Source organism: Diabrotica virgifera, chromosome 10 (assembly GCF_917563875.1).
Source record: "Diabrotica virgifera virgifera chromosome 10, PGI_DIABVI_V3a".
Lineage (NCBI taxonomy): Eukaryota > Metazoa > Arthropoda > Insecta > Coleoptera > Chrysomelidae > Diabrotica > Diabrotica virgifera.
The window spans coordinates 146,570,979-146,585,660 of NC_065452.1; the positions used below are offsets into that span (position 1 = coordinate 146,570,979).

At 32.0% G+C, this 14,682-nt stretch overlaps 1 protein-coding gene across 3 annotated transcripts in view; it reads right to left on the minus strand.

Moving 5' to 3' along the window:
* Window positions 1-10,060: 10,060 nt before the first annotated feature.
* The window catches only part of LOC126893404 (SKI family transcriptional corepressor 1 homolog-B), a 226,892-nt gene continuing 222,270 nt past the window's right edge, over window positions 10,061-14,682 (minus strand). For 2 of the 3 annotated variants that reach the window (XM_050663544.1, XM_050663543.1), the window contains exon 6: window positions 10,061-10,349. In XM_050663544.1, coding sequence (XP_050519501.1) covers window positions 10,216-10,349 — 134 coding nt within the window. In that variant the 3' untranslated portion in view covers window positions 10,061-10,215. Of the gene's footprint in view, window positions 10,350-11,961; window positions 12,112-14,682 lie in introns of those variants that run through there. The other variant, XR_007701167.1, reaches the window with a different exon arrangement.

Here is a 14,682-nt window from a genome sequence, read left to right on the forward strand (position 1 = left end):
ATTCTCGATACAAAATGTTAAACCGTCGTTTTTTGATGAACTGAAACCTTTGTTTAAGCGCTTTTCAGTTCATAAATTGTAAGAACTTTGAAAAACTTAGTTTCGCATCAACTTATTGAATAACCATCATTTTTTACATGGACTGTACTGCCCTCATAAGCTAAAAGGCCCTCCAAAATTTTTGTAAATGTCTTTTATGGGCATTTATGAATCGACGTATAAAATACACCAATAAATGTCGTTAGAAAGCCTTAAATCCATCAAAATGACTAGTTATTGTGAAATATTGTGGCCCTAAATCCAGTTTGGTGTCATTTTTGTTAAAAGAAATCCCTATGTAGCGAAAAAAAACTAAAAGTACCCCAAATCCACAAACATTTGTATTTAGGGCCTTTTTTCTTCAAATTACGCCTATGAATACAGAATTAAGGCCGTCTTCTGTGAAATACCGTGGAATAGTTTTTGGAGTTACGGTATTCTTTCATAAAATGTTATGGCATTTTTCTCCTAAAGAATTTAAATATTCTTATGTTAACGTTAAAACCATAATTTTATCATTCAAACAAAACCCTTGACACATTAAATTCATTTAAAAATATCAAAACTGTGATGCTGGAGAAAAAATTGGTTTTCCTTGTCTCCTGCAAAATTTTGTTCTTTGGAGATAGGGCTTTTTAACTTATGAGGGCAGTGTAGCCTTTGATTTTCTCCTTAGAAACATTAAAAATAGTAAATTCTCCATAAAAAATGTTCAACCGTCGTTTTTTGATGAACTGTAGCCTTTGTTAACTGCCTTTCCATTAATAAATCGGACGAACTCTAAAAACAAATTGTATACCATAATTTTTTTATGGACTTATAGCTTTTCGATTTTCTCTGTATTTTTGGCAAATTTTAAAAAACATTTAAAATGATAAATTCTTTATAGGCAATGTTAAGCTGTTATTTTAGAATAGATATTTTTGATGTATTTTTTAAATGGCAGCTTTTACATGGCCATGGAAATTTATTTATGTTAATCAGTTATGTAAAATTAGAATAAGTGCTTTATAAGTTGTAACTCACCACAAAACTGTAAATATAAAAATAAGTTTATAATATTAAATAAAAATTTGGAGCAAAACTTGTGTTTTCTTTCAATTGTTCTATTTTTTATTACCTATGAGCATGATTACATGGATAGTGACAAAGATAAATGAATAATATGAGATAAAACAGAACAGCTAAAATAAATAACTCGAGACAAGTCAGCAATTAGAAGGAATAAAGAAATTTCTCAAATTACACAATTACAAAAGACATTATCTTTAGCTCTACAACATTTTCAGGGCCTTAACTTATTCTATCATTGTCTGCCATTATAATCTGTTCCGTGCTTTCTTTTTCCAGTTTTGTTCATTTTGGAGTTTTCAGACCTCTTTTTCATATATTATCTAAGTTTGGGTCATCCATTTGACTTACTGACGTCCATTATACTTACTGACGTTATTATTTTCTTTGGCATTTCATTCTGCTGCATCCTTTCGACATGTCCAATTCAGCGCAAATGTCCAATATTTGTACTTCTGGTTTGTATTTTCCTGTTCATATACTTTTTTCTGGTTAGTTACTCTTCGTTAGATACATGAAAAACACCCCTTGCTCTCCATGTACCCCCTAGAAGTCGCGAGGTAGACGTGAAAGTAGGATTCGATTGTTCGCTTATGAAAACTGTGGGAATTTCTTGAAAGTTTTACTGTAACATGGTTATCGGTATTTCTTTATACCTCCAAGGCCTAATACAAGCCATTTGACTTTCACTCACAAATAAACATTCATAAGATAAGGGGATGTTATATGCATAGAAGAGGGTTAACATACGAAATATGGTGAAGAAGAGGTCATTGTCTAAAATTAATATAAGGAAGCCATGAACAGATCGAATTTGATTATTTATAGCCTTAACTCATCTCTCTAACGTTTTTGTAAAAAAAGATATTTAAGAAAAATCCGAACTCCATCATAATCAACCACCGATTTCGAACAAAATACAACATTTCATATCAGGATAGCAGAAACGCATGAAGATGGTCGGATTCTCGATCCGTGATGAAATTAATTCGCACCTATCGAATCAAACCGTCAAAACATTAAGAATTTCAGATTTCTTATCAGGATAGCAGAAACGTCAGGAGATCGTCCGATTCTTGGTCCCTTGCTACATATGTCTCCCTTCCATCAAACTTTGTACACGCCCACAAAATGGTGGCCTATGGAAGCCATCGTAATTGTACCGACCCCGTACAGTATCCTTATTTTCACTAGTCTGGCACATAACGCATAGATGGCGCAGAGAATCAAACTATTATAACCAGCTAACACGGAAACTGTAATCGGCGGGTTACCATTAGAAACTGTAATTCTCCAGAAATCGACAGCGAATCGGAGGATCTATCAGCAAAACTTTGTACCTTTGATGACAGGTGGCGAAGGTAGTTATTTTTATAAAATAGTTTTTAATTCAAGAAAATACAAAATAAATTTTATTGTATATTTTTATACAGGGCATGATACTATAAATACAGGGTGTTTCAGAAAAAGTAAGAGTCTGTAAGATAGGTAAAAAACTGAAAAATATTTGGGGTTTGTTTAGTAAAATAGTTTTCTAACGCCATCCGTTTTCAAGATACATATTGAAGAACAAAAAATTTTACACATTTTTTTATAATTTTGCCGAAACTACTGGCAATATTGTAATGAAATTTGGTATTAATAGTATCCTTATTTTCACTAGTCTGGCACATAACGCATAGATGGCGCAGAGAATGAAGCTAAATTTTACAAAAATATTAATAAAATTTAATAATATAATTATTATTGATTATATAATAGTTATTTATATTTTATAGTATGCACATTTATTTTAAAATATTTAATTTAATTTTTTTATTAACTAAAAGCCTGTTATTAACTAAAAACAATCTTTATACGTTGTAACTAATTCAGCTACAGAAATAAAGTTTCTAATGCAGTGGCGGCTCGTACCACTTTAAGAAGGTAGTGCCACAACTCGGGCAGCCGCCAAAATTTTTAGTGACGGATTCACGATATTGTCAAAAAAAGGTATACTGACAACAAAAACTAAAAAAAAAAATATGCGCGGATACTTTTATCTTATGTACATATCTTAAGTTTATTGATCTGAGGTGCCAAGCAATTGTTCAACATTGATCAAAACAGTTCCGTAAATTAATTAATAATAAAAACCTCTTAACCTACCACCAGCATTTACTGCTGATAGTGCTTGAAAATTGTTATTACGATTTAGTCTCTATATTTACCAATTTATAAAAATAATATTATTTCATTATTCACACAGATGAACACATTTTTGTAATGTCACTTTTAAAGTTTACGATATATGAAGTTCATTCTTCTATTTTTTGGTTGCAAAGTTTTCAATGTCTTTATAATTAAAATTATCAATACAATTTACAAAATGCTTTTCTGCAGATAGCATACCTAAAGCACTAGGTTTCGATGTAAATATCGAAAAACAGCGTTCTGCTTCAGATGTTGATATAGGAATGGTAACTAAAATACTTAAAAGTTTAATAGTTTCTTTAAATGTGCTTTTTAAACCTTCCCTCTACAATAAAACCGATAGCGAAACAGCCCCAGAGGTAGTGCTTAATTCGTCTCGCTAATACAGTACCTACTTCTAATTCAGTTTTAAACCGAGTTTTGCTTAAAAATTAAAATTGTCTCCATAGTTCATTAAGAAATGATTCGGAGAACTGATGCTTATAAGCAGAAAACTTCTGCGACATAAATAAATTAGAAGCAACTAAATGTCCGGAGAAGGTAGACCTTTGAAAGATCTGGTACTTTGAATAATATGAACCTTTAAGTCGTTGTCTAATTCGGCGCTAAAATTGACCAGCTCCTTAAATATGCCTCTATTTTCTGAATTTTCTTTTTCGTCGTGACCTCTTAAAGCTAACTCGAAAGCTCCACAACACCTTATAACATTTGTAGTTTTGTTTTCTAGCGAAAAATCACCCAGAAAATTTTTAAAATACTAATCTTTATTGTCAATTAATAAATTAAACTTAAGAAATAATCAAAATATTATCAAAATACCCACGATCATGATGCACTAAAAGTTTAATTATAAATACAAAAACTTTTTAACAGAAAATATACATAATAAAAGCGACAAACCAGCACGTAAAGAAACTCAAAATAAATAGACCTGGCTTCATACCCTCGTGCCTGGCACAGAGATTCTAATGTTAAGGTATACTAATAGTCCAATATAGCTCTTTCTCTGTCACTTACATATAATGCTCGTAAAATCTTTCTCTCTTTACTCGTGCCAGTACTGACTTCGGCGCGAAGGAGATTCTCCTGTCGAATACTCTCCGCTGTCGGCAGGGATTGTATTGCGCCCATAGTTGCCATATTTTATATAATTTATGAAGATCAAAAGAAATACACACAAAAAAATTAATAGGAATTAAAAAGTTTTGAAGATAAAAAATATGTTTATGGATAGTTAGCAAGGTAGTGCCATGCCTCTATGGCACTACCTCACGGGCCCCCACTGTTCTAATGCCCCATCACATCAACCCTTGTATTTTCTTCCAATCATCCATTCTTTATTACCTATCAACATTTTCTTTTTGTCACATATCCTTTCAATATAAAATTGGATTGTAATTGTATAACTATATTTATATTACTTTACTAAAGAGCAATCGACAAACCAAGGAGGGGATGAACCAAGAAAGAGAACTGGAAGTGCTTCATCTAACCATCTCTTTTTTGGTTGACCTAGTTTTCCTTTGTCCCCATCTCTGATGTGTGCATAAGGTTTTTGGTATTCTTTCTTCTTTCTAAATGTAGGTACCAACGATTTCCCCATAAGCGTAACCAGAGCAGTGGCGGCCCGTGAGGTAGTGCCATAGAGCCATGGCACTACCTTGCTAACTATCCATAAACATATTTTTTATCTTCAAAACTTTTTAATTCCTATTAATTTTTTTGTGTGTATTTCTTTTGATCTTCATAAATTATATAAAATATGGCAACTATGGGCGCAATACAATCCCTGCCGACAGCGGAGAGTATTTGACAGGAGAATCTCCTTCGCGCCGAAGTCAGTACTGGCACGAGTAAAGAGAGAAAGATTTTACGAGCATTATATGTAAGTGACAGAGAAAGAGCTATATTGGACTATTAGTATACCTTAACATTAGAATCTCTGTGCCAGGCACGAGGGTATGAAGCCAGGTCTATTTATTTTGAGTTTCTTTACGTGCTGGTTTGTCGCTTTTATTATGTATATTTTCTGTTAAAAAGTTTTTGTATTTATAATTAAACTTTTAGTGCATCATGATCGTGGGTATTTTGATAATATTATGATTATTTCTTAAGTTTAATTTATTAATTGACAATAAAGATTAGTATTTTAAAAATTTTTTGGGTGGTTTTTCGGTAGAAAACAAAACTACAAATGTTATAAGGTGTTGTGGAGCTTTCGAGTTAGCTTTAAGAGGTCACGACGAAAAAGAAAATTCAGAAAATAGAGGTATATTTAAGGAGCTGGTCAATTTTAGCGCCGAATTAGACAACGACTTAAAGGTTCATATTATTCAAAGTACCAGATCTTTCAAAGGTCTACCTTCTCCGGACATTTAGTTGCTTCTAATTTATTTATGTCGCAGAAGTTTTCTGCTTATAAGCATCAGTTCTCCGAATCATTTCTTAATGAACTATGGAGACAATTTTAATTTTTAAGCAAAACTCGGTTTAAAACTGAATTAGAAGTAGGTACTGTATTAGCGAGACGAATTAAGTACTACCTCTGGGGCTGTTTCGCTATCGGTTTTATTGTAGAGGGAAGGTTTAAAAAGCACATTTAAAGAAACTATTAAACTTTTAAGTATTTTAGTTACCATTCCTATATCAACATCTGAAGCAGAACGCTGTTTTTCGATATTTACATCGAAACCTAGTGCTTTAGGTATGCTATCTGCAGAAAAGCATTTTGTAAATTGTATTGATAATTTTAATTATAAAGACATTGAAAACTTTGCAACCAAAAAATAGAAGAATGAACTTCATATATCGTAAACTTTAAAAGTGACATTACAAAAATGTGTTCATCTGTGTGAATAATGAAATAGTATTATTTTTATAAATTGGTAAATAGAGACTAAATCGTAATAACAATTTTCAAGCACTATCAGCAGTAAATGCTGGTGGTAGGTTAAGAGGTTTTTATTATTAATTAATTTACGGAACTGTTTTGATCAATGTTGAACAATTGCTTGGCACCTCAGATCAATAAACTTAAGATATGTACATAAGATAAAAGTATCCGCGCATATTTTTTTTTTAGTTTTTGTTGTCAGTATACCTTTTTTTGACAATATCGTGAATCCGTCACTAAAAATTTTGGCGGCTGCCCGAGTTGTGGCACTACCTTCTTAAAGTGGTACGAGCCGCCACTGAACCAGAGGGGGAAAGGGTTTTGGGGGTTATACCCCCCCCCCATTTGGATGTAGGTACTTTGCAGCTCTATATACTTAACATTATTATACTATTGCATACCCCCAGAGACCATCAAGTACCTAGCCACTTTATAGCTCCAAAAATTCTTCGCAATATTTTTTTCACATATCTTTATTTTTCTTCTTGTGATTGGGTTAGTAACATTGTTAATGGGACAATGGAACCACATCAAATTTTATTTTGTAGCAAAAGGTAGGTAGCAAAGAGGCATGCAAAAATTATTTGTTAAATAAATTTAAAAAAGCTTTATAGGTAGATAGAGATACATTTTCTATTTAGATTTTATATAATAAACCTATCTCGTTTCTCTTTTGAAATTATTCCAGTACAGACAGGGAAGCGTTTAAGTCAATTGCCGCCCTAGGCAATCCTTTGTAGCCGCCCTAGGCAATTCTCTAGTAGCGGTCCTTTAACATGTACAATTTTTTGTGTATTTTTGTTTTTGCCGCCCTCTCATAATTTACCAACCTAGGCAACTGCCTATATTGCCTACTAATGGATAAAACAGTCCTGAGTACAGATAAATAAAATCCAACTTCAAATTCACTCATTCAATCCAACCAACTCAGGATTTATAATTTCAGCTTTTGTGTCAGGATAGCAGAAACGCATGAAGATAGTCGGATTCTCGATCTCTCGCTACACACAACACCGAATCGAATAACAAACCGTCGTCACTATTAAGAATTTCTGATTTTGTATCAGGATAGCAGAAACGCATATAGATATCGGATTCTCAATCCGTCGCTAGATCCCAACATCGATCCAAGTGGATCCAATCTCGTCAAAACATTCAGAATTTCACATTTTGTATCAGGATAGCAGAAACGCAAGAAGGGCATTCAATTCTTGATCCGTGGCGCATCGACTACGTCAGTCTCTCCTCCCTATACTTTGTTTTGTAGGTCCACAAAATGGTGACTTGAATAAAATTATAAATATTAACATTTTCAACAATATTTAAAACTGGAAGTGTTTTATATAAAATTATTAGTATAATACTAAAGCTCCTCCATGATAATAACGTAGTAACTATAATTTAAACAATTTATAATATGTTTTATTAAAATAATTCAATAGTGTTGGATTCAGCATTGTTGCCAAGCATTCGTTGTTTACTGTAACCCAGTTCTGCATGGATTAAACATTACTCTTTTACAAGTTAATTCCTAGCAGAAGTTAATTATTAAAAATTATATAAATGATTTTACGATTTTATGATTTTATGATTTTTAAATAATCACTTCTGAATCTGATAAAATTTATAATACATAGTTTTAGTTTCCAACTACAAATATTTTGTAAGATCGGCAACACTGTATGGAGTGAGTCTTTCTGCCATTCGGCCCTGTTACAGTTTCCTTGCACCATCTATGCATTAGTCGTCAAACTATTATAACCAGGTAACACGGAAACTGTAATCGGCGGGTTACCATTAGAAACTGTAATTCTCCAGAAATCGACAGCGAATCGGAGGATCTATCAGCAAAACTTTGTACCTTTGCTGACAGGTGGCGACGGTAGTTATTTTTTAAAATAGTTTAATTCAAGAAAATACAAAATAAATTTTACTGTATATACAGGGTGTTTCAGAAAAAAGTAAGATATAGGATAAGTAAAGAACTGAAAAATATTTGAGGTTTGTTTAGTAAAAAAGTTTTGTAACGCCATTCGTATTCAAAATACAGGGGGTTGAAGAAAAAAAATTTTACACATTTTTTATAATTTTGTCGAAACTACTGGCAATATTGTAATGCAATTTGGTGGGTTTTAAGAGGTAGTTATTGTAGATTTTTTGACATACAATTAAGAATTTTATATTCATGATTGGCGCCCTTACGGAGAATGGTCTTAATGGAGGTTACATACTTAGTTCATCAAATATGCCGAATTAATATTATTTATCGCCAACCGTCACTAAAGTCATTCATTATTGTACTCATTTGCCCTCATTTGCGGCAGTAAAGTAATACTTTATTGTACTGAAAGAAGAATTTTACTTTACCTGCCGCGATTAATCAAATTAACTGAGATTGAATGTAAGTGGTCGATGGCAGTAATCGATTATTTATTTGAGTGAACTTAAAATTTATTTACTTTAATTATTGGAAATATTGTACACAATTTACGTTATTATTAATTAAATTTATGCCAAAAAGTGAAATTCTGTAGTATTTTGCAATTATATTCATATAAAATTAATCAAAGTTTTACCAATTTAGTAATTATTCAATATTGATAACTATCTATCGATTAAAAATCGAAAGCGGCATTCAGAAGTCACCTGTCATCACTGTCATATTTAAAAAATTTAAATTGAAAATTGTATTTATTGTAATAAAAGTTTTAAAACGAATATCAAATTATAGTACCTACAGTAGTGCTGCTTTGGAAATGGAAGAAATTACATGAACGCCACCTGAAATACGCAAGAAATCGTTAGAGGCAGTTTCAGAGCTTCTCCCAGAAAAATCCATCGAAAAATACAATAGGCAATATGACATATTTGAAGCATGGCGTGAAAAAAATTGTATTACAAATTATAGTGAAAGTGTTTTACTAGCATATTTCTCTGAATTGCCTAAAGAATATTCTCCATCGACTATGTGGTCCTAATAGGACCACATGGTGTCATGCCAAAATTAGCAGTGCGGGAACGCAGTGCCGGAACGCACTGCTAATTTTTGTTTACAAACCCTAAATTCTCTATTATTTTTTTTTCTTTTCTTAACCAGTGCGGGAACGGCGTTCCCACACGATGACACCACTGGGTCCTATTATTCAATGTTAAAGGCAACTTTGACCACAAATAAAGACATAGATATAAGCAATTATAAAAAAACTTACAGCTTTTTTGAAACAAAAAGGAAGAAATTACATTCCCAAAAAATCAAAAATCCTGCCGCAAGAAGAAGTGATGACGATAACGATTATTTTTAATGATGAAGGTAATTCAACAAAAATTAAATTACTATTGCATACATTGTACGTTAAGTTCTTTTTCATATCCTTGAATCTACCATGATTTATGTATAATGTCTTTTCATTTGATGTCAATTATTTTTTTTACATTTTTTACTTGCCTATTTGTTCGTTTTATACTTAATACCGGCCGTGTCTAGCAAGTGGTTGCGTAGGCTAGCGGTATGTGTATCTAGCTACGGACGTGTCAGTACTTGGTTCGAATCCCCCGTAAGGAAAACTTTTTTGTTTAATATTAATGGTTATTGACATACTTAGATATTATAAGGGCTAAGTACACACACTCTTTTTTCACTAGAAGGATATAATTAAGGAAGTGTTAAGTAAGTGTTAATGTTTTTTATGATTGGCGATAAAATTTTGTATGCACCACGTCAGTAAAGACTCTTTATCGAACTCGTCTGTTATTCGCCTTGCTCGCTACGCTCGCTCGGCTCATAATGTCAGACTCGTTCGATAAAGAGTCACTTTACTGACTTGGTACATAAATAACTATTATCGAGAATTTATAAATAAATAATGAATTTGTTTCTACTATTTATTTATATTAGAACCGATAACATTATTAATATGATTTACTACTATATTACATAATACAAATAATTCATATTGCACTTCAATTCCTACTTAAACAACGTTATGATACAATTCGTTTGTAGTATTCTTTCTCTAAATTTAGGTGACTTTATTACTGCTCTCAGAGGAAGAAAATACGCCATTATTGTGATTCAGACAAGTGGAACAGTCTACGTTTGGTTTCAGATTCATCGCCATTCCAACTGAAGTTCTCAATATCGATGAAGGTTCATCTGAAATAGTAAAAATTAATCAGTATTTTTAAAAGAAAAATTACAAAATTTATGAATAAAAATTTTTGGGTCGTGTTCAAATCTCCGTAGTTTAAATATATAGGGGAGAGTTGGACAAAACCGGGTATGCCTTAATTCTTCTAACTAACTACTGCTATCTATCAGACAATTTTAAAATTAGTGTCCCTAAACCGCCAACAAAAAACAGTGCCGCAAGGACAAAGCTGATTACATCTCTCAAATATGCAGTATGCAGAGAGGAACATGACTGTCGAAATGAACCGAGGGATTTATTCCAGAAGATCAAACTTCTTACCAGAGAATTTAAACCTCAAACGTGGTCTGTAATAGATAAGGAACGTAATCTAAAGACCGATAGAAATATTGGAAATATTTCAAATTGCAATAAGTCAAATTACAGTGTATGACGTGGCATCTTTATTTAATAGGGGAGACCGGGGTTAGTAGGCCCACTTTTTGGATTTTGATTTTTTACAATTACATGAAACTAGATTACTTTTTCTGAACTATTATACAATATAATACAAGGTGTGAGCACTATATTACAGTAGAAATAAATACTCGAAAACAAATGTTTAAAGGGATTATAGGTACATATTTTTGTTCGGTTGGTCCAGTGGGCGAACTAACCCCTGAAGCGGGGCAAGTGAGCCACATAATCGGGGTAAGTATGCCCATCCTTTTAAATAAATATACAAGACGATAATACCAAGAAAAATATATTTGTAAAAATATACAATCATTAATCCGTATCGGACACACAGTTATCGCACACAAAAAAGGATATCTCCAGCTGTGCAAGCTTCATGAGCCCATTATTTACAGTTAGTGCACTGTACCCATTTCTCCTTACTAATACTATTAGAGAATGATTCGAGACATATTAGACATCGTCCCCTTCTAAAGATGAATCCATCTCTTTAGCTTTCGTTTTTTTAGAACATATGTCTCTTTGTCTATACATTCTTTAAACCTGCTTTACTTTGCTTTGTCTTCTTCTTTTTTCTCTGCTGCTTCTCTAACTCAAGCTCATCTTTTATTGGTGTACCCGTTAAAATTGCTGTGGTTCTACGTTTTCTGCCTCCTGTTTTACTTGTTCTCTCTCCTCCTTTTTTAACGGTCTGATTTCTTCCAAAGATATCTCACAAACGGAAGAAGGAATATGTGACGGTCCGGCTTCTAACAAATTATCGTATCAATTTCTAATGTGCTATTATTAATCGAATTTGGTACAATCACTGTATTTTGACGTCTTTCATTGCTCGCTTCATATACGATTATCTGTTTTCCTTTTGTATGTTCTCATTTTTTTTTAAAGAAAAAGATTTCGTTTTGTATGTAAGCACAATAAAAGAGCAGGGTTTAGTTCGCCATATGGCTAACTAACCCCCGCTAATATGGGCCAACTAGCCCCGACAAGAATATTTTACAAAAATGGTAGCCAGTTAACAAAATAAGCGATATTTTAAAACTAGAATTCTACCAATATATTACAATCGTGGCATGTATTTGCAGATTTAAAACTAAAAACTTTTGGAATACCTATACCCACACAAACTTAAAAAATATAACAGAGGTAAAATTTACTCACCAATTCGAAAAACACTTAAACAGCGGTATGCACGCAACGAAGTCTTATAGATAACTAAAACGGAAGTCGCAGTTGCCGGGCAAGGTAACAAAGGAGTGGTCAGGCCATTGGCGCACTATCGTGGTTTACATCGGAAATACGGCATGTGGGCGAACTTGCCCCTACGGCACACTAACCCCTGACTACCCTAAAGCGTACAATAGAGTTGCCTCAAATACACCAGGGAAATAAGACAAAAATATACCATGTTCGGGACACTTGAGCAGCCAGGTTGCAAATGGTTTTTTTGGGTAGGTACTATATACCTAATACATTATAAATACAAAAATGCCCGTCACAGTTTGGACGAGAAACTTAGTTATTAAGAAATAAGGGTCAAAAATGGCAGTTTTTTCGTTTAAATCGCTACAGGTAAAAATACGGCAATTAAATGTCTTATTTATATTTTTCTTTTAGTAGATGAGCCAAGGTTTAAAATAGCGTTCTTTGAGTTTTGGTCCGATTATTTGTTGCTTCGGATATTGCAAAATAAAACTAAAATTTCGAAAATAAAAAATTTGCTATAACTTTTGCGAAAATGAATTGAGGACTTTCATATTGCATGAAAAGTTGAGTCAAACAGTCCATATTTTGCACAAAACATTTTAAGAAGATGCGTCAATTAGTTTAAATTTTATTCAATTTGTTTATCCCAAAGAGCTATTTTTTCGCAATGTTATTGTTCAGAAAATAATAATGATACAGCAATTCTGTGAAAACAATATGAAAGAAGAATAGTCATATTTTCAAAGCATTTAAAAAAATCATTAAAAAGTCATTTTTGTCACTCAGAAAACATTTTACTATAATAGAGTCATTTTTGGCTTATAAACAATTTGAATAACTTTGTTAATATTGACTGTAGGCTAAAACTACAACGGAATTTAAAAACTGGTATTTTTATACGAATTTTCAAAGAAAAACTTTTCGCCTAGGTTAATTACGGTCAAAGTTAGCCACTTTTTTTATTTAATTGACGGCTACTTTGTTTATAACAATTAAGCAACCTAACTAGAGCCATTTTGAAGTTGAAGTTATATATATAAAGTTTGAGTAAACTTTGAACCTCAATAGAGTGGTTAATAAAGCTTTAAAAATAGCGTCCGAACGGAATTAATTCGTGGTCGGTGGAGGGGAATTACTAAATACGTGCACTCAAAAGATGAAACTGATTCTGCAAACATATGCTACGATTAATATCGCTGGAACTTGTTGATGGATTTTGATCATAATTTGTTTAATTTGTATGTACTCGTAGTCTTATAGAGTACGTTATGTACACACAACCCCACGCCCCACCTAACATTACAAAATGTTAGGGGGAACTCCCCTTATCACTCTGGGATATGAAAAATAGATTACGACCGATTCTAAGACCTACCGAATATACATAATATATAATTTCATAAAAATCGGCCAAGCGGTCTCGGAGGAGTATGGAAACTAAAACAGGTGACAGGAGAATTTTATAGATGTAAATATATAGATGGCTATTAACACATAGAGGTTGGTGATAGAAGAGTAAGAATTAAGGGTTGTATGTATGTATTTTTTAATTCTACATCATATAAAATTAAGTTAGATAATTTTGTGCAAAAAAATAAAAAAAATGTCAGGGGGCAACCCCCCTTATAACTTATGGGTAGGGCTTACAATACCAAGCCAAAATCTCAATACCGGTACATATTTGGTATTTAAAATTTCAAATACCGGGATCCCGGTATTAAAACCGGTATTATGAATAAAAAAGATACACGTTACATTTATACTATTCTCAGTTGTTATATCGACTTGTTATTAAATAATATATAATGAAACCTATTAAATTTTGTTTTGAAATGAGTTGATGTTGTTTATAACATTACATAGAGAGTAGGGATAGATGATACAAAAAATGTGCAAATAGAAAAACTATATATTTGATTCTAGGATAAATTTTGCATATAATAGGATAGTACTTTTACTTATTGCTATTTGTAAATTAATTTAACTTTAAAATATATTAATATAAAGATTAACTTACTGTGACAAATATTTTATATGGATTACTCTTTATTTAGACCGCTATATATTTTCAATTATTATTAATAATTCAGAAAATAAGTAATCCTAATTTATACACCACAATACACAAAAAAATGAAAAATAGATCTGGAAATGTAAAAACAATTCTGATTAATAAATCTTACGACTTATTTATAAAATAAAGTAGTCTAATTTCAAATATTTAAGAATTTTTATATAACTCATTTTATGTATTAATTTGTCTAGACGAGATTTAATAATTTGGTTGTAGAAGCTGATATAACCCTTCGCCTTAAATTAACGACATTCACGCTTTTAGAAAGCTCTATACTTGACTTGTATGTGTAATAAACGTTTTTAATAAATATTTTTTACAATGATATTAGTTGTTTATCTTCAAAAATAATTTCTTGTAATAGAAAAAATATCTTAGAAAAAGTTTATTGTGCATAAATTCACTTTTTATAAATTAATCCAATACCGAAATACCGGTATTTTTATTATAAATACCGGTATCGAATAACGGACAAAGGTATTGGAGATCCCGGAATCCCGGTATTGTAAGCCCTACTTATGGGTATAAAAAACAGATTAGAACCTCTTCAACGTCCTACAGGATAAATTTGTAAAATTTTATAAAAATCCTGTCTCTCTCTC